Source organism: Scyliorhinus torazame, chromosome 12, assembly GCF_047496885.1.
Source record: "Scyliorhinus torazame isolate Kashiwa2021f chromosome 12, sScyTor2.1, whole genome shotgun sequence".
Lineage (NCBI taxonomy): Eukaryota > Metazoa > Chordata > Chondrichthyes > Carcharhiniformes > Scyliorhinidae > Scyliorhinus > Scyliorhinus torazame.
This window is the reverse complement of record NC_092718.1, coordinates 10229238-10248603: the sequence shown is the minus strand read 5'-3', so window position 1 is coordinate 10248603 and position 19366 is coordinate 10229238. Positions and strand designations below refer to the sequence as shown.

Sequence of the window (19366 nt, the reverse complement as noted above, 5' to 3'; positions counted from 1 at the left end):
ATCAGCCTTTCCTCATAAGATTTTCCTTCCATGCCAGGCAACGTCCTGGTAAATCTCCTCTGCACCCGCTCCAAAGCCTCCACGTCCTTCCTATAATGCGGTGACCAGAACTGTACGCAATACTCCAAATGCGGCCGTACCAGAGTTTTGTACAGCTGCAACATGACCTCTTGACTCCGGAACTCAATCCCTCTACCAATAAAGGCCAACACTCCATAGGACTTCTTCACAACCCTACCAACCTGGGTGGCAACTTTCAGGGATCTATGTACATGGACACCTAGATCCCTCTGCTCATCCACACTTTCAAGTACTTTACCATTAGCCAAATATTCCACATTCCTGTTATTCCTTCCAAAGTGAATCACCTCACACTTCTCTACATTAAACTCCATTTGCCACCTCTCAGCCCAGCTCTGCAGCTTATCTATATCCCTCTGTAACCTGCTACATCCTTCCACACTATCGACAACACCACCGACTTTAGTATCGTCTGCAAATTTACTCACCCACCCTTCTGCGCCTTCCTCTAGGTCATTGATAAAAATGACAAACAGCAACGGCCCCAGAACAGATCCTTGTGGTACTCCACTTGTGACTGAACTCCATTCTGAACATTTCCCATCAACCACCACCCTCTGTCTTCTTTCAGCTAGCCAATTCCTGATCCACATCTCTAAATCACCCTCAATCCCCAGCCTCCGTATTTTCTGCAATAGCCTACCGTGGGGAACCTTATCAAACGCTTTGCTGAAATCCATATACACCACATCAACTGCTCTACCCTCATCTACCTGTTCAGTCACCTTCTCAAAGAACTCGATAAGGTTTGTGAGGCATGACCTACCCTTCGCAAAGCCATGCTGACTATCCCTATCATATTATTCCTATTAGATGATTATAAATCTTGTCTCTTATAATCCCTCCAAGACTTTACCCACTACAGACGTGAGGCTCACCGGTCTATAGTTGCCGGGGTTGTCTCTGCCCCCCTTTTTGAACAAAGGGACCACATTTGCTATCCTCCAGTCCTCTGGCACTATTCCTGTAGCCAATGATGACTTAAAAATCAAAGTCAATGGTCCAGCAATCTCTTCCCTGGCCTCCCAGAGAATCCTAGGATAAATCCCATCAGGTCCCGGGGACTTATCTATTTTCAGCCTGTCCAGAATTGCCAACACCTCTTCCCTACGTACCTCAATGCCATCTAATCTATTTACCTGGAGCTCAGCATTCTCCTCCACAACATTGTCTTTTTCCTGAGTGAATACTGACGAAAAATATTCATTTAGTATCTCGCCTATCTCTTCAGACTCTACACACAACTTCCCATCCCTGTCCTTGACTGGTCCTACTCTTTCCCTAGTCATTCGCTTATTCCTGACATACCTATAGAAAGCTTTTGGGTTTTCCTTGATCCTTCCTGCCAAATACTTCTCATGTCCCCTCCTTGCTCGTCTTAGCTCTCTCTTTAGATCCTTCCTCGCTACCTTGTAACTATCCATCGCCCCAACTGAAACTTCACACCTCATCTTCACATAGGCCTCCTTCTTCCTCTTAACAAGAGATTCCACTTCTTTGGTAAACCACGGTTCCCTCGCTCGGCACCTTCCTCCCTGCCTGACCGGTACATACTTATCAAGAACACGCAGTAGCTGATCCTTGAACAAGCTCCACTTGTCCAGTGTGTCCAACACTTGCAGCCTACTTCTCCACCTTATCCCTCCCCAAGTCACGTCTAATGGCATCATAATTTCCCTTCCCCCAGCTATAACTCTTGCCCTGCGGTGTATACCTATCCCTTTCCATCCTTAACGTAAACGTCACCGAATTGTGGTCACTGTCCCCAAAGTGCTCACCTACCTCCAAATCCAACACCTGGCCTGGTTCATTACCCAAAACCAAATCCAATGTGGCCTCGCCTCTTGTTGGCCTGTCAACAAACTGTGTCAGGAAACCCTCCTGCACACACTGTACAAAAAACGACCCATCTAATGTACTCGAACTATATCTTTTCCAGTCAATATTTGGAAAGTTAAAGTCTCCCATAATAACTACCCTGTTACTTTCGCTCTTATCCAGGATCATCCTCGCCATCCTTTCCTCTACATCCCTAGAACTATTTGGAGGCCTATAGAAGACTCCCAACAGTGTGACCTCTCCTTTCATGTTTCTAACCTCAGCCCATACTACCTCGGAAGATGAGTCCCCATCTGGCATCCTCTCCGCCACCGTAATACTGCTCTTTTTTTTTTTTAAATATGTTTTATTGAAATTTTTTTCCCAAACAACAATTTTTCCCCTCTTACAAAGCAAACGCAACAATAACAATACAGACATTTTTAACAATACACAAGTAACAAAACCCCTTTATCTTTGACCTAAACTAAACTAAACCCCCCCCCCCCCCCTTCCCCCCCCCCTTCCCCCTGGGTTGCTGCTGCTGGTCATCTGTCTTCCCTCTAACGTTCCCCTAGGTAGTCGAGAAATGGCTGCCTAGTGCCGGGCACGCCCAAAACATATGTGCGTGGTTTGCCGGGCTCCCGCCACACCTCCCACATTTGTCCTCCACTCCAAAGAACCTGCTCAATCTTGCTCCCGTTATGTGTGCTCTATGTAGCACCTTAAGTTGAATCAGGCTAAGCCTGGCGCATGAGGAAGAGGAATTTACCCTGCTTAGGGCATCAGCCCACATACCCTCCTCTATCTCCTCCCCTAGTTCTTCTTCCCACTTTCCTTTTAGTTCGCCCACCGACTCCTCCCCCTCTTCCCTCATCTCTCGATAACTCTGACACCTTGCCCTCTCCGACCCACACCCCTGAAAGCACCCTGTCCTGTATCCCCTGTGTCGGGAGCAACGGAAATTCCCTCACCTGTTGTCTAGTAAACGCCCTCACCTGCATATATCTCAAGAAATTTCCCCGGGCAACTTATACTTTTCCTCCAATGCTCCCAAGCTCGCAAAAGTCCCATCTATAAATAAATCTCCCACCCTCCTAATTCCCAACTGGTACCAGCTCTGAAATCCTCCATCCATTCTTCCTGGGGCGAACCTATGGTTGTTCCTGATTGGGGACCCCACCAGGGCTCCCCGCACCCCTCTCTGTCGCCTCCACTCTCCCCAGATATTCAATGTTGCCGCCACCACCGGGTTCGTGGTAAACTTTTTAGGTGAGATCGGTAGCGGCGCCGTCACCAGCGCCTCTAAACTCGTCCCTTTACAGGACTTTCTCTCCAGTCTTTTCCACGCCGCTCCCTCACCCTCCATCATCCATTTACGTATCATTGCCACATTGGCGGCCCAATAGTAATCGCCCAAGTTCGGTAGTGCCAATCCTCCTCTGTCCCTACTACGCTGAAAGAACCCCCTCCTTACTCTCGGAACTTTCCCTGCCCACACGAAGCTCGTGATGCTCCTGTCTATTTTATTAAATAAGGTCTTGGTGATTAGTATAGGGAGACATTGAAATACAAATAAGAACCTCGGGAGGACCATCATCTTAATTGCTTGCACCCTGCCCGCCAGCGATAGAGGCTGCATGTCCCACCTCTTGAAGTCCTCCTCCATTTGTTCTACCAACCGTGTCAGATTAAGTCTGTGCAAGGTTCCCCAGCTCCTAGCGATCTGAATCCCCAGGTATCGGAAGTTTCTTTCCACTTTCCTTAGAGGCAAGCCTTCTATCTCTCTACTCTGGTCCCCTGGATGTATCACAAATAATTCACTCTTCCCCATGTTTAGCCTATACCCCGAGAAATCCCCGAACCCCCTCAAAATTCGCATAACCTCTATCATCCCCCCCGCTGGGTCCGACACGTATAACAATAGGTCATCCGCGTATAACGAGACTCGGTGTTCTTCTCCCCCTCTAATCACCCCTCTCCATTTCCTGGAGTCTCTCAACGCCATGGCCAGAGGTTCAATTGCCAACGCGAACAACAATGGAGACAGCGGGCATCCCTGTCTTGTTCCCCTATATAGTCGGAAATACCCCGATCTATGTCGACCTGTAACTACGCTTGCCGTTGGAGCCCCATAAAGAAGTCTAACCCAGCTAATAAACCCGTTCCCGAACCCAAACCTCCTTAACACTTCCCATAAATACTCCCACTCCACCCTATCAAATGCCTTCTCTGCGTCCATTGCCGCCACTATCTCTGCCTCCCCCTCCACTGGGGGCATCATTATCACCCCTAATAGTCGTCGCACGTTAACATTCAGTTGTCTCCCTTTTACGAACCCTGTCTGGTCTTCGTGCACCACCCCCGGGACACAGTCCTCTATCCTCGATGCCAGTACCTTTGCCAACAATTTGGTGTCCACGTTCAATAATGAAATGGGTCTATAGGACCCGCACTGCAACGGATCTTTATCCCTCTTCAAAATTAACGATATCGTCGCCTCCGACATCGTCGGGGGTAGAGTCCCCCCTTTCCTGGCCTCATTGAACGTCCTCACCATCAACGGGGCCAACAAGTCCACATATTTTCTGTAATACTCCACCGGGAACCCGTCTGGTCCTGGGGCCTTCCCTGCTTGCATGCTTCCCAGTCCCTTAATAACCTCGTCCACCCCAATCGGTGCCCCCAGGCCTACCACCCCCCGCTCCTCCACTTTCGGGAACCTCAATTGGTCCAGGAACTGCCGCATCCCCCCCTCCCTCTGGGGGTTGAGACCTATACAGTTCCTCATAGAAGGTCTTGAACACCTCATGCCCTTCGCACCGTGTCTCCCCTTTCGTCTCTAATTCCTCCTATCTCCCTCGCTGCTGCCCTCTTTCGCAATTGATGAGCCAACAGGCGACTAGCCTTTTCCCCATATTCATACCTCCTCCCCTGTGCCTTCCTCCACAGTACCTCCGCCTTTCTGGTGGTCAGAAGGTCAAATTCCGTCTGGAGTCGTCTCCTCTCCCTGTACAATTCCTCCTCCGGGGTCTCTGCAAATTCCCTATCCACCCTTAAAATCTCCCCCAGTAATCTTTCCCTTTCCTTGGCCTCTGTTTTCCTTTTGTGGGCCCCAATGGAGATCAGCTCTCCTCTGACCACCGCTTTTAGTGCTTCCCATACCACTCCCACAGGGACCTCGCCGTCGTCATTGACCTCCAGGTATCTCTCAATACACCCCCGCACTCTTGCACACACTCCTTCATCCGCCATCAGTCCCACATCTAATCGCCAGAGTGTTCTCTGCTCCCTTTCCTCTCCTAATTCCAGGTCCACCCAATGTGGGGCATGATCCGAAACCGCTATGGCTGAGTACTCAGCTTCTTGCACCCTAGAGATCAACGACCTTCCCAAAACAAAAAAATCTATCCGGGAGTACACTTTATGGACATGGGAGAAGAAGGAAAACTCCCTAGCCCTAGGTCTAAGAAATCGCCATGGATCCACTCCCCCCATTTGGTCCATAAACCCCTTAAGTACCTTGGCCGCTGCCGGCCGCCTTCCGGTCCTTGAGCTGGATCTATCTAGCCCCGGGTCCAGCACCGTATTAAAGTCCTCTCCTAAAATCAAGTTTCCTACCTCCAGGTCCGGTATACGCCCCAGCATCCGTCTCATAAATCCCGCATCGTCCCAGTTTGGGGCATACACATTAACCAACACGACCTCCATTCCCTCCAGCCTGCCACTCACCATTACATATCTACCTCCGCTATCTGCTACGATGTTCTTTGCTTCAAATGCTACCCGTTTCCCCACCAAAATGGCCACCCCTCTATTCTTTGCGTCCAGTCCTGAGTGGAACACCTGTCCCACCCATCCTTTCCTTAGCCTAACTTGGTCCGCCACCTTTAGGTGCGTCTCTTGGAGCATAACCACGCCTGCCCTTAGTCCTTTCAAATGCGCGAGCACTCGGGCCCTTTTTATCGGTCCGTTCAGGCCACTCACGTTCCACGTGATCAGCCTCACTAGGGGGCTACCTGCCCCCCTCCCGTGTTGACTAGCCATTACCTTCTCTAGGCCAGTCCCATATCCCGCCTCCGCGCTCCCGCTCGCGCTCCCAGCGTCGCACACCATCCCCGCCCACCCACTCTTTAGCCATTTCCTTTTGGATTTCCGCAGCAGCAACCCAGTTGTCCCCCCTCCCTCCCCCCCCCCCCCCCCCCTCCCCGCTAGATCTCTTTCTAGCATGATTGCTCCCCCCATATTACTTGCGTAAGTCAGCTGACTTCAACTGACCCCGGCTACTCCTGCTCACTCCTCGACCCCCCCGTGTGGGGAACTCCCATCCGCCTTGCGCCTGTCTTCCCGCCTTATTCTTTCTGGCGCGGGAACATCCCTTTACCTGACCCGCCTCTTATGGCGCAGCTCCCTTTCCCCTCCCCCTCCCCTTCCCCATTCTCCAACTATGTCCCGTCTTTCCCCCCTCACCGGCGCCCACATTTCCCCAATGTCTCCCCCTTTCCCAATTTACTTCTCAATTAACTTCAACCATAACATTAACAATAACATTTCCTGCAGCATCAGTCCCTCAGTTCCGATCCAATTTCTCTTCTTTGATGAAGGTCCATGCTTCCTCTGCCGTCTCGAAATAATGGTGTCTCTCCTGATACGTGACCCATAGTCTTGCCGGCTGCAGCATCCCGAACTTCACCTTCCTTTTATGCAACACCTCTTTGGCTCGGTTGAAGCTCGCCCTCCTTCTCGCCACCTCCGCACTCCAATCCTGGTATACCCGTACCACTGCATTCTCCCATCTGCTACTCCGCACCTTTTTAGCCCATCTCAGGACCTCTTCTCTATCCTTAAGGCGGTAAAATCGCACGATTATCGCCCTGGGTGGTTCTCCCGCTTTTGGTCTTCTCGCCGGAATCCGATTTGCCCACTCCACCTCCAAGGGGCCCGTAGGGGTCTCAGCACCCATCAGTGAGCTCAGCATCGTACTTGCGTACGCTCCACAGTCCACTCCTTCCACACCCTCAGGGAGACCCAGTATCCGAAGGTTCTTCCTTCGCGCTCCATTTTCTAGGGCTCCTTTCAGTACACTTTTTATGAAGTGCCTCGTGCGTCTGTGTCTTAACCGCCAGGCCCAGGATCTCGTCCTCAATATCTGTCACCTTCTGCTCCACCACGCGGAGCTCTGTCTCCTGGGTCTTTAATGTCTCCTTGAGCCCCTCAATTGCCTGTAGCAATGGGGTCAGCACCTCCCTCTTCAGCAGCTCCACGCACCGTCTCACAATTTCATCCTGCTCAGGCCCCCATGTCGCCTGCGCTTTCTCCGCCGCCATCTTGTACTTCTCTCTTTCTGACCCTTTGGTCGACGATTCCTCGTGCTGCAGCCGCCGCCGCCGGTTTTTTCCTCCTTCGTTTGCGGGGGGACTCCCTTCTCACACACCCCACACCGGGTTGCGTCGTCGAAAAATTCCCCGTTGGGGCTCTTAAAAGAGCCTGAAGGTCCGTCGGAGCTGGAGCCGCCGAAGCGTGCGGCTAGCTAGGCATCACCGCAACCGGAAGTCCCTTCAGTGTAATACTGCTCTTGACTAGCAGCGCCACACCTCCCCCTCTTTTGCCTCCTTCTCTGAGCTTACTAAAACACCTAAACCCCGGAACCTGCAATATCCAGTCCTGTCCCTGCTCTATCCATGTCTCCGAAATGGCCACAACATCGAAGTCCCAGGTACCAACCCATGCTGCCAGTTCCCCTACCTTATTTTGTATACTCCTGGCATTGAAGTAGACACACTTCAAACCACCTACCTGAACACTGGCCCCCTCCTGCGACGTCAAATCTGTGCTCCTGACCTCTATACTCTCATTCTCCCTTACCCTAAAACTACAATCCAGGTTCCCATGGCCCTGCTGCATTAGTTTAAACCCCCCCCAAAGAGCACTAACAAATCTCCCCCCCCAGGATATTTGTGCCCCTCAGGTTCAGATGTAGACCATCCTGTCTGTAGAGGTCCCACCTTCCCCAGAAAGAGCCCCAGTTATCCAGAAATCTGAATCCCTCCCGCCTGCACCATCCCTGTAGCCACGTGTTTAATTGCTCTCTCTCCCTATTCCTCATCTCACTATCACGTGGCACGGGCAACAACCCAGAGATAACAACTCTGTTTGTTCTAGTTCTGAGCTTCCATCCTAGCTCCCTGAAAGCCTGCCTGACATCCTTATCCCCTTTCCTACCTATGTCGCTAGTGCCAATGTGGACCACGACTTGGGGCTGCTCCCCCTCCCCCTTAAGGACCCGGAAAACACGATCCGAGACATCACGTACCCTTGCACCTGGGAGGCAACATACCAAACGTGAGTCTCTCACGCTCCCACAAAATCTCCTATCTGTGCCCCTGACTATCGAGTCCCCAATTACTAATGCTCTGCTCCTCTTCCCCCCTTCCCTTCTGACCAACAGGGACAGACTCCGTGCCAGAGGCCCGTACCCCATGGCTTACCCCTGGTAAGTCCCCCCCCCCCCCACAAGTATCCAAAGCGGTATACTTGTTTCTAAGGGGAATGTCCGCAGGGGATCCCTGCACTGACTGCTTTTTCCCAGTCCCTCTTACAGTTACCCATCTATCTCCAATCTTTGGTGTAACTAATTCCCTGAAGCTGCTATCTATGACCCCCTCTGCCTCCCGAATGATCCGAAGTTCTTCCAACTCCAGCTCCAGTTCCCTAACTCGGTCTTGGAGGAGCTGGAGATGGCAGCACTTCCTGCAGGTAAAATCAGCAGAGACACTAATGGCATCCCTCGCCTCAAACATCCTGCAGGAGGAACATTGCACTCCCTTCCCTGCCATCCCTCTAACTTTCTACCAAGATCTGGCTAACAACTAAATTAACTTTTAAAAACAAAAACAAAAATATTAATAACAATAAAAAATATGGTACTTACCTCACACCAATGGGTTTTATTATTAGGTTAGAGGAGGAGGGCGGGTGTGAGACACTACACGTGTAGTGTCTCGGGTTTCCTCTCCACCAGAATTTATTGGTGAGGGTCTTCCCAGAAGTCCGCGGGTCGACTTCCTGTTCCCACCTTAAACACAAAAATTTTTTTTTTTTAATTATTTTAAAAAAATTTAAAGGAGAGACTTACCTCCCAGAAATCACTTCCGCACTGCCCCCGCTGAAATGGACTAGCCTGCTCCGCTCCTGCTGAAATCGACTGGGCCTGCAAGGTAAGTAAGTTGTTAATCAGTACTTACCTCACCCAGGCAGCGACCTTTTAAACGGTCCCCTCTGCCTCGCAGCTCCCGCGCTTTTCAAATTCCCGCGCTGTTTCTAAGGTCCCAGCTCTCTCTCCCGAACTAAACAGCTGACCTGCAAGGTAAGTAAGTAGTTAATCAGTCAAAATCCTAGCTGGTTTAATAGAATTTTGCTTTGTTTCTGTGGTGAAATTGCAGAAGATTACATGGGAAGTTAGGAGGCATGATATAGTTTTAGCAGCTTCCATTTTCATTATATTGAGAGGTTAGAAAAGAGGTTCTGCATCAGCAGTATGAGGAGCTAGGCACTGAATTAAAAAGCAGAACCTCAAAGGTAATAATTGCAGGATTATCAACTGAGCCACAAGCAAATTGGCACAGGGTAAATAAAATTAAAGAGGTGAATGTGTGACTCAGATTGCTGTGGGAGCAGTGGGTTCTGCTTTGTGGCCCAGTGGCACCAGTATTGGGGAAAGTGGGGAGCGTACTGTTAGGATGGATTTTCTGAAACCATGCTGGGACCAGTATTCGGGCAAGTTATACAACGAGGGAAGTAGAGAGGGCTTTAAACTAAATGTTGGCGGGGTGGTGCTTAGGGATCTTGTACAGACAAATTGAGTAAATAAAAGTGAAATGACAAGGAAATAGAGCAAGGTAGCTATAAAGATGATAATAAATTAGGCGTTGCCTTTTTAGGACAGAGGAGATTTTTATGGGCAGCATGGTGGCACAGTGGCTAGCACTGCTGCCTCACTGCGCTGAGGTCCCGGGTTCGATCCCAGCTCTGGGTCACTGTCGGTGTGGAGTTTGCACATTCTCCCCGTGTTTGTATGGGTTTCGCCCCCACAACCCAAAGATGTGCAGGGTAGGTGGATTGGCCACGCTAAATTGCCCCTTAATTGGAAAAAATGAATTGGGTAGTCTAATTTCTTTTTAAAATAGATGAGATTTTTTTCTTTGGGACTCTGCCTCACAGTGGCGAAGACGGGATTACTGAATATTTTTCAGGCAATGGAGTCAAAGGTTCTCGGGAGTAGATGGGAATGTGGAATTCCAAAGACAAACAAATCAGCCATGATCTAATCAAATGATGCATCAGACCTGAGGGACTGAGTTGCCTACGTCTCCTATTTTATATGTTTGTGATAGCCATTAGAGATGTGGTTATGTGGAAACCAAAGCTAAGACCGGAATATCCAAGTGTATGTAACATTCCGGAAGGACAGGAGCTGGGAAACGGTGGTGGGGTAGCTCTGTTAATTTAAGAGGGCGTTAGGACTGTAGTGACACATGATCCCGGGTAAAGATCAAGGTGTAACATGAGTTTGGCTGGAAGCTAAGAAACGAGAAGGGGCCCGCAAGCATTGGTGGAAGCTGTTTATCGGCCACCAAACAGCAGTGATGTCAATCAGTTTTCACCAGGAAATCGGAGCTCCACATAATGAGGGGGGGTTTGCACATGGATTGGGTAAACCTAATTAGTATCATGTAGAGGACAAATTCTTGGAATGCGTGCAAAATGTTTTTCTAGAGCAGGATATTTTTTCTTCATTTGTTCATGGGATGTAGGTGTCGCTGGCCGGGCCAGCATTTACTGCCCATCCCTGCGGACATTAAAGAGCGAACCACATTGCTGTGGGTCTGGAGTCACATGAGGCCAGACCAGGCAAGAACAACAGATTTCCTTCCCTAAAGGACATTAGTGAACTAGTTGGATTTTTACAACGGTCGACAGTGGTTTCATGGTCATCATTATACTTTTAATTCCAGATTTTTATTAAAATTCAAATTCCATCATCTGCCCTGGCGGGATTGAAGCCCATGTATCAGAGTATTATCCTGGGTCTCTGGATTACTAGTCCAGTGACAATACCACCATGCCACTGCCTCCCCGAACCAGCTAGGGAATGGGCTATTTTATATATAGTATTGTGCAATGAAAAGGGGCTAATTAATGCTCTTGTAAAGGAGCCTTTCGGGAAGATGATGGAATGATACATTCAATTTGAAAGCGAAGTAGTTCATTCAGAAACTAATGATCTTAAATCGAAACTGAGTGTCTGAGGGCAAAATTGTCCATAGTGGATTGAGAAACTATGCTAAAGGAGGGCAGACAGGCAATGGCTAACATTTAAAGAACTGACATAGAACTTACAGTGCAGAAGGAGGCCATTCGACCCATTTAAGCCACTTCCACCCTATACCCGTAATGCAATAACCCCATCTAACCTTTTTGGTCACTAAGGGAAATTTATCATGGCCAATCCACCTAACCTGCACGTCTAGGACTGTGGGAGGAAACCGGAGCACCCGGAGGAAACCAACGCTGACACGGGGAGAATGTGCAGACTCCGCACAGACAGTGACCCAGCGGAGAATCGAACCTGGGATCCTGGCACTGTGAAGCCACAGTGCTATCCACTTGTGCTACCGTGCTGCCCACGTAGTTTACAACAAAAATTTAAAGCACAAAAACCCCAGCAAAGAAAGTATTCTAACCATGGCGCATGAAAGAAATCAAGGATTGTATTACCTCAAATAAAGAACAAAGAAAAGTACAGCACAGGAACAGGCCCTTCGGCCCTCCAAGCCCGTGCCGACCATGCTGCCCGTCTAAACTAAAATCTTCTACACTTTCGGGGTCCGTATCCCTCTATTCCCATCCTATTCATGTATTTGACAAGATGCCCCTTAAACGTCACTATCTTCCCTGCTTCCACCACCTCCTCTGGCAGCGAGTTCCAGGCACCCACTACCCTCTGTGTAAAAAAACTTGCATCTCCTCTAAACCTTGCCCCTCGCACCTTAAACCTATGCCCCCTAGTAATTGATCCCTCTACCCTGAGAAAAAGACTCTGACTATCCACTCTGTCTATGCCCCTCATAATTTTGTAGACCTCCATCAGGTCGCCCCACAACCTTCTTTGTTCCAGTGAGAACAAACCAAGTTTATTCAACCTCTTATAGCTAATGCCCTCCATACCAGGCAACATCCTGGTAAATCTCTTCAGCACCCTCTCTAAAGCCGCCACGTCCTTCTGGTAGTGTGGCGACCAGAATTGAACACTATACTCCAGTATGGCCTAACTAAGATTCTATACAGCTGCAACATGACTTTACCAATTTTTATACTCAATGCCCTGGCCAATGAAGGCAAGCATGCCGTATGCCTTCTTAACCACCTTCTTCACCTGTGTGCCCGTTTCAGTGACCTGTGGACCTGTACACCTAGATTTCTCTGACTGTCATTACTCTTGAGGGTTCTACCATTCACTGTATGTTCCCTACCTGTATTAGACCTTCCAAAATGCATTACCTTACATTTGTCCGGATTAAACTCCATCCGCCATCTCTCTGCCCAAGTCTCCAAACGATCTAAATCCTGCTGTATCCTCTTACATTCCTCATCACTATCCGCAATTCCACCAACCTTTGTGTCGTCTGCAAATTTACTAATCAGACCAGTTACATTTTCCTCAAAAGATCTAAATCCTGCTGTATCCTCTGACAGTCCTCATCACTATCCGCAATTCCACCAACCTTTGTGTCGTCTGCAAACTTACTAATCAGACCAGTTACATTTTCCTCAATCATTTATATATACTACGAACAGCAAAGGTTCTAGCACTGAACCCTGCGGAACACCACTAGTCACAGCCCTCCAATCAGAAAAGCACCCTTTCATTGCTACTCTCTGCCTTCTATGACCTAACCAGTTCTGTATCTACCTTGCCAGTTCACTTCTGATCCCGTGTGACTTCACCTTTTGTGCCAGTCTGCCATGAGGGACTTTGTCAAAGGTCTTACTGAAGTCCATATAGACAACAGCCACTGCCCTACCTGCATCAATCATCTTTGTGACCTTCTCAAAAAACTCTTATCAAGTTAGTGAGACACGACCTCCCTTTCACAAAACCGTGCTGCCTCTCGCTAATACACCCACTTGCTTCCAAATGGGAGTAGATCCTGTTTCGAAAAATTCTCTCCAGTAATTTCCCTACCACTGACGTAAGGCTCATAGGCCTGTAGTTCCCTGGATTATCCTTGCTACCCTTCTTAAAGGAACAACATTGGCTGATCTCCAGTCCTCCGGGACATCACCTGAAGACAGTGAGGATCCAAAGATTTCTGTCAAGGCCTCAGCAATTTCCTCTTTTGCCTCCTTCAGTATTCTGGGGTGGATCCCATCAGGCCCTGGGGACTTACCACCTTAATATTTTTCAAGACGTCCAACACCTCTTTTTGGATCTCAATGTGACCCAGGCTATCTACACACCCTTCTCCAGACGCAACATCCACCAATTCCTTCTCTTTGGTGAATACTGATGCAAAGTAATCATTTAGGATCTCGCCCATTTCCTCTGGCTTCACACATCGGTTCCCTCCCCTGTCCTTTAGTGGGCCAACCCTTTCCCTGACTACCCTCTTGCTTTTTATGTACGTGTAAAAAGAGGTGTAAAAAATTACCCAAAAATGATGAGCCTCAGAACTGGAAGCAATTTAGAATTCTGCAAAGGAAGTCCAGGAAAAAGATTAAGAAAGGGGAAAGAGAATAAACTAGCGAGAAACATACAGACTGGCTAATAGCTTCTATAGGTGTGTAAAATGAAAATATTAATAAAAACAAATGTGGGTCCATTGCAAGTGGAGTCACGAGAATTTATAACCAGGAATAAGGAAATGGCAGTGAAATTAAACAAATACTTTGTGTCTGTCTTCACGGAGTATAATACTGAAAACCTCCCAGGAATAATGGAGAATCAAGGGGCTAGTTTAAAGGAGGAGCTACAGGATATTAATATTAGGGGGAAAAAAGGTATTGGAGAAATTAATGAGCCTTTTAAGAAGATAAATCCCCTGGACCTGCTGATTTATGCCCCAGGGCATTGAGGAGGTGGCTGTAGAGATAATAGCTGGTTAGATAGTTCAAAATTCTGCAGTCTCTGGAATACTTCCTGCAGATTGGAAGGTGACAAATGTGACCCCACTATTTAAGAAAGGTGGGAGAAAGAAAACCGGAAACTACAGGCCTGTTGGCTTGACATCGGATGTAGGGAATGTGCTTGAATCTATAATAGAGGAAGTGATTGTAATGATATCCAGTATATCATATTTGTGAATATAGTATATCATCTTTTTTACAACACGGTGGTCCACGTGCTCTCGGAGTGAGTTATGGAGAGGGTTGGTGTTTTTCAGTAGTTCTGTGAATTGTAGCTATTTGATCGAATACTTCGCTTTTTCGGCATACTTAATTCACAATTTATAGTGTGTAAATAAATTAGCTTTGATTTAGTACAAAGTCTGCAAGTTCTTTGTAGCAACACTACAACCTTAATAATATTAATTTAAACAAACCAAGAACATCACCGTGATAACAGCACAAGTGATAGATTGGGCAGAGTCAACATGGATTTGGAAAAGGGAAAGCATGTTTGATCAGTTGGATTTCTGAGGGTGTAACTAGCAGTGTGGACAAAGGGGAACTGGTGGATGGTAATATTTCGCTTTTCAGAAGACATTTGATGAGATCTCGCACAAGAGATTAGTAAACAAAATTAGAGCACATGGGAATGTATTGGCCTGGATTAGGAACTGGTGAATGGACAGTTTGGGAATAAATGGGTCATTTTCAGGCTGGCAGGCTGTGACTTGTGGTGTACTGTAAGGATCAGTGCTTGGGCTCCAGCTATTCACAATCTACATCAATAATTTGGATGTGGGGATTCAATGTAATATTTCAAGTTTGAAGATGACACAAAACTTATTCACTTTTAGTCAGAAAGACGGAAATGCAGAGTATTTCTGAAATGGTGCGAGACTGGGGAATGTTGAACTTCAAAGGAACTTGGGAAAGCTAACAAACATTTACAGCCAGCAATTCAGAAGGCAAATAGTGCAGGGAAATGGTGTTGACGTAGATCAGCCTTGATCTCACTGGCCAGTGAGCTTGAAGGACTAAATGGCCTATTCCTGCTCTATCGTTATGACCCCTTCTCTTGAAGGAATTATTATTTTTTAAATGTCTGATGGCAACCAACAGTTTTAGTTTTATACTTTTATTCTTTTAGCAGCTGTGGTGCATCAGAGATTTCATTATTTCATTGAAACATGCAGACAGAATTGGTGACTGTAGATGGTTAGAACCTCTTTTCATTTTTCTCTTGTTATGATAGGAGATCAACATAGAAATCCTTCTCCCATGGTTTGAAATCTCCATCGAAGCTTGCTGTCCCCTGCGGCCACTTTCATTTTCTTGCTGGCTAGAACAGCTTGTCTGTGTGCAGAAACACACATCTTGAACATTAATGTCATTTCAGAAGCAGATGGCTCATTAGGAGACAGACTAATCCGTATTGAGTTCAAAGTTCATCCAATGATGGAAGCAATTCACACGAATCGCTGGCCTTGATCTCCAAGATTTGCATTTTGATACTATTGCACCGGCCTCGGAACGGTGACCACTTAGTGGGGGGTTGGGATGGTTTAATAGAATCGACCCTCTATAACCAGTCAGCTCTGCTTTCTTCTGAGGTGACGAGGGTCCTGAAAGCTGTGCCGTAGGTTCCCTTGGTCCGTCTGACATGACTTTTGAGCCCTGTGATTGGGTTTTCTTTGGCTAACCCGCTCCCTCCTCAAAAACCTCTTTGAGCTGTTATGTCTTTTTCTTCTTTGACTTAGTGTCATTTTTTTGTCAAATTAAGTTTGGGGAACTTGAGAATTCTTTTGAAAGCAGCCAGTTTGGAAAGGTTGGGACTGTTTTCCTTGGATGAAAAAAGGCAGAGAGGAGATTTGATAGTCAAGATCCTGAGGGGCATGGACAGGGTAAATAGTGGGAAACCGATCCCTTTCAAGAGTACTTCAAGACCTAGAGGTGCTGAACGAAAATAATGGGCAAAAGGAGTAGAAGTGATGTGAAGAAATAATTTTTCACCCAGAGGGTGGCTGGAGTCTGGTTCCATCAAGGGAATTGGATTGCTATTGGAAAAGAGTGCCAGGTTATGGGAATATGGCAGAGGAGTGGAATTTCAGAGGCAATGCAGACCCTCAGCCAACTGACCTTCTGCATTGTAAATATTGGGATTCTATGGAACAGATTCCTTTTGAAACTTAAATCTATGAACTTCAGGGGCCTGGCTTGGGTCTACCAAAGTTCTGGTTAGTAGCAGGCAGTGATGATAATATTAAGTGAATATCAACAGTGGAATTGGTTTCCTGTTCGGTCCCAGCATCCTGTTCCCAGGTACCTTTGTCCATGAAGCCACCTTGTAATTCATTGGAAATGTGGGCTTGCTGATCATTTTCACTGGGTATGTGGAAAGTGTTCAGCTGCTGCCCACTTGGTAAAGGTTCTGCAGCCTGGTTTAGTAAAGGTTCTGTAGCCTGATTTAGTAAAGGTTCTGTAGCCTGATTTAGTAAAGGTTCTATGGCCTGGTTTAGTAAAGGTTCTGTAGCCTGGCTTAGAACAAGTTGAACATGGGTTTTTAGCTAGAGAGAATTTCAAAGTCCTGGTATATGGGTTTAAAGTTTATCACCTTAAGTACTGAAGTTTTCAAATATTTATTCATCTTCCTCTTTCCAGGACTCGTGCATCCGGCGAGCCTCTCAATGTGTGAGACTAGCCAAACTGGTGACTCTCCAGCTGCACTTGCTGAACAACAATCAGGATGTGCAGTTAATTAATCTACAGAGAAATGACCTAATGCCTTGTATCCTCTCTTTGCCGAGGTTTTATCAGGTACTTTGAGGGAATTGTCCAGTTGTATGTTTACATATACCTGCAGTTATCAGAATTGAACAGTCTTTTCAGTTACAAATGAGTATGGCTGGACTCGTTCATTAATGAGTTTCAACAATTGTTCTTTTTAACTCTTTCTCTCTCTCTCTCTCTCTCCCCCCTCACCCCCCCCCCCCCCTCCCTCCACTCTGTTCAGTGCTCCACCTGCCTCCTCATAAGTACAAAATTGTAATGGCAGAAACATGTGCTAGATGTGGCTAGTTTCCAGATGAATATGTTCGTGCGGCTGTGGCAGAAATGCTGAATCTCCCGATTTCCTGTCACCCAGCCACAAAACGTAACAGAAACACAACTAATATCCTGCGGCAATCGGAAGTAATATTGAATCTCTAAAGGAAAATGATCATAATCGAAATATGTGATCGAGATTTGGGGAAAATCGGTGCAGACTTGATGAACTGATTGGCTTCTTCTACACTGTCCCCCTTCCCTTGCAATCACAGGTGCAATACCTACCCTTTAATAATATTTTATACTGAATTTGCTACTCCCAATGCCGCCTCTTCTAGCTTGGAGTGAACTTTAGGGAACAAGTTCCACCTGCTGGTTATTTGCCATTTTAATTTTGACCTTGCTGCAGTTGCTCTTCCATTCATTAACCCACACCCGATTACTAGAATGATGCGAATCCACAATATCTTTATTTTGCAGTAAAATTGACTTTGTCACTTGATTGTAATTCAGGTTTATTCCGGTTTATCCTTCAGCTATAGAGCAACAGTGTATGAACCAAAATGCAGTGTGCGATAGGGCTGAAGAGCAATCATAGAATTTACAGTGCAGAAGGAGGCCATTCGGCCCATCGAGTTTGCAGCAGCCCTTACAAAGAGCACGCTACTCAAGCCCACACCTCCACCTATCCCTGTAACCCAACCTCACTTTATTGGGCAGTAAGGGCAATTTATCATGGCCAATCCATCTAACCTGCACATCTTTAGACTGTGGGAGGAAACCGGAGCACCCAGAGGAAACCCATGCAGTCACGGGGAGACTCCGCACAGATAGTGACCCAAGCCGGGAATCGAACCTGGGACACTGGAGCTGAGAAGCAACTAACCATTGTGCTACCCTCAATCATCCTGCTGCCCGCGATCATCTTAGAAATCCCCCTTTCCCTTGTTTCCAGGTTAATGGGATGAGATCGCATGTGAGAAGACGGATCAGAGATGACGCACTTCCTAGGGGGGATGAATTACCCGAAGGTGGACAGGGTGCTGGTAGAAGGGCTTGGGGCACCGATCGGGTTGGAATAGATAGCGGAGGGTCTGAAGGCCATGCAGTCGGGTAAAGCCCCGCGGCCAGACGTGTACCCAGTGGAGTTCTATAAAAAGTTCTCTGGGATATTGGGGCCGCTGTTGATGAGAACACTCAGTGAGGCGAGGGAACGTGGGGTGCTTCCTCCGACGATGGCACAGGCCATGATTTCATTGATCCTGAAGCGGGACAAGGACCCGGAGGTGTGTGAGTCTTACAGGCTGATATCCCTATTGAATGTGGACGCCAAACTGCTGGCCAAAATCTTGTCCTCTCGGATTGAGGATTGTGTTCCGGACGTTATTGGGGAGGACCAGACGGGGCTTGTTAAGGGAAGGCAGTTGGTGGCCAATGTAAGCTTGTTAAATGTGATCATGATGCTCCCGGAATGTAGGGAGGTGGAGGTAGTGGTCGCAGTGAACGCAGAGAAGGCTTTTGATCGGGTAGAATGGGATTATCTGTGGGAGGTACTGGGATGGTTCGGATTTGGGCGGGGCTTTATTGACTGGGTCAGGTTGTTGTATCGGGCTCCTGTGGCGAGCGTACGGACGAATAGGACATCAAACTATTTTAGGCTGCATCGGGGGACGAGACAGGGATGCCCCCTCTCCCCACTGAAAATGAAATGAAAATCGCTTGTTGTCACAAGTAGGCTTCAAATGAAGTTACTGTGAAAAGACCCTGGTCGTCACATTCCGGTGCCTGTCCGGGGAGGCTGGTACGGGAATTGAACTGTGCTGCTGGCCTGCTTTCAAAGCCAGTGATTTAGCCCTGTGCTAAACAATCCCTATAATAGCTTCTTGTCACAAGTAGGCTTCAAATAACTTACTGTGAAAAGCCCCTAGTGAAGTGAAAATGAAATGAAAATGAGTCGCCATATTCCGGCGCCTGTTCGGGGAGGCTGGTACGGGAATTGAACCCGCGCTGCTGGCATTGTTCTGCATTACAAGCCAACTGTTTAGCCCACTGTGCTAAACGAACTGTTGTTAGCGTTTCCCATAGAGCCGTTGGCAATTGCGCTGAGAACATGGGGCTGGTCGGGTGGGAGTGGAAGACAGAATCTTGCTTTCCACAGACGACCTGCTCCTATATGTATCGGACCCATTAGAGGGCATGGAAGCAATTAGGATGATTCTGGGGGAATTTGGCTGGTTTTCGGGGTATAAACTAA

General features: G+C 47.6%; 1 protein-coding gene across 2 annotated transcripts in view; it reads left to right on the top strand.

Moving 5' to 3' along the window:
* The window catches only part of spg11 (SPG11 vesicle trafficking associated, spatacsin), a 230978-nt gene that overhangs the window by 208856 nt on the left and 2756 nt on the right, over window positions 1–19366 (top strand). Inside the window, exon 38 of one of the 2 annotated variants that reach the window (XM_072470405.1) lies at window positions 16726–16881. The exons of the other annotated variant lie outside the window; for it this stretch is intronic. Within the exon in view, the coding sequence (XP_072326506.1) occupies window positions 16726–16881 (156 nt within the window). The remainder of the gene's footprint in view (window positions 1–16725; window positions 16882–19366) is intronic. 2 annotated transcript variants of the gene reach the window in all.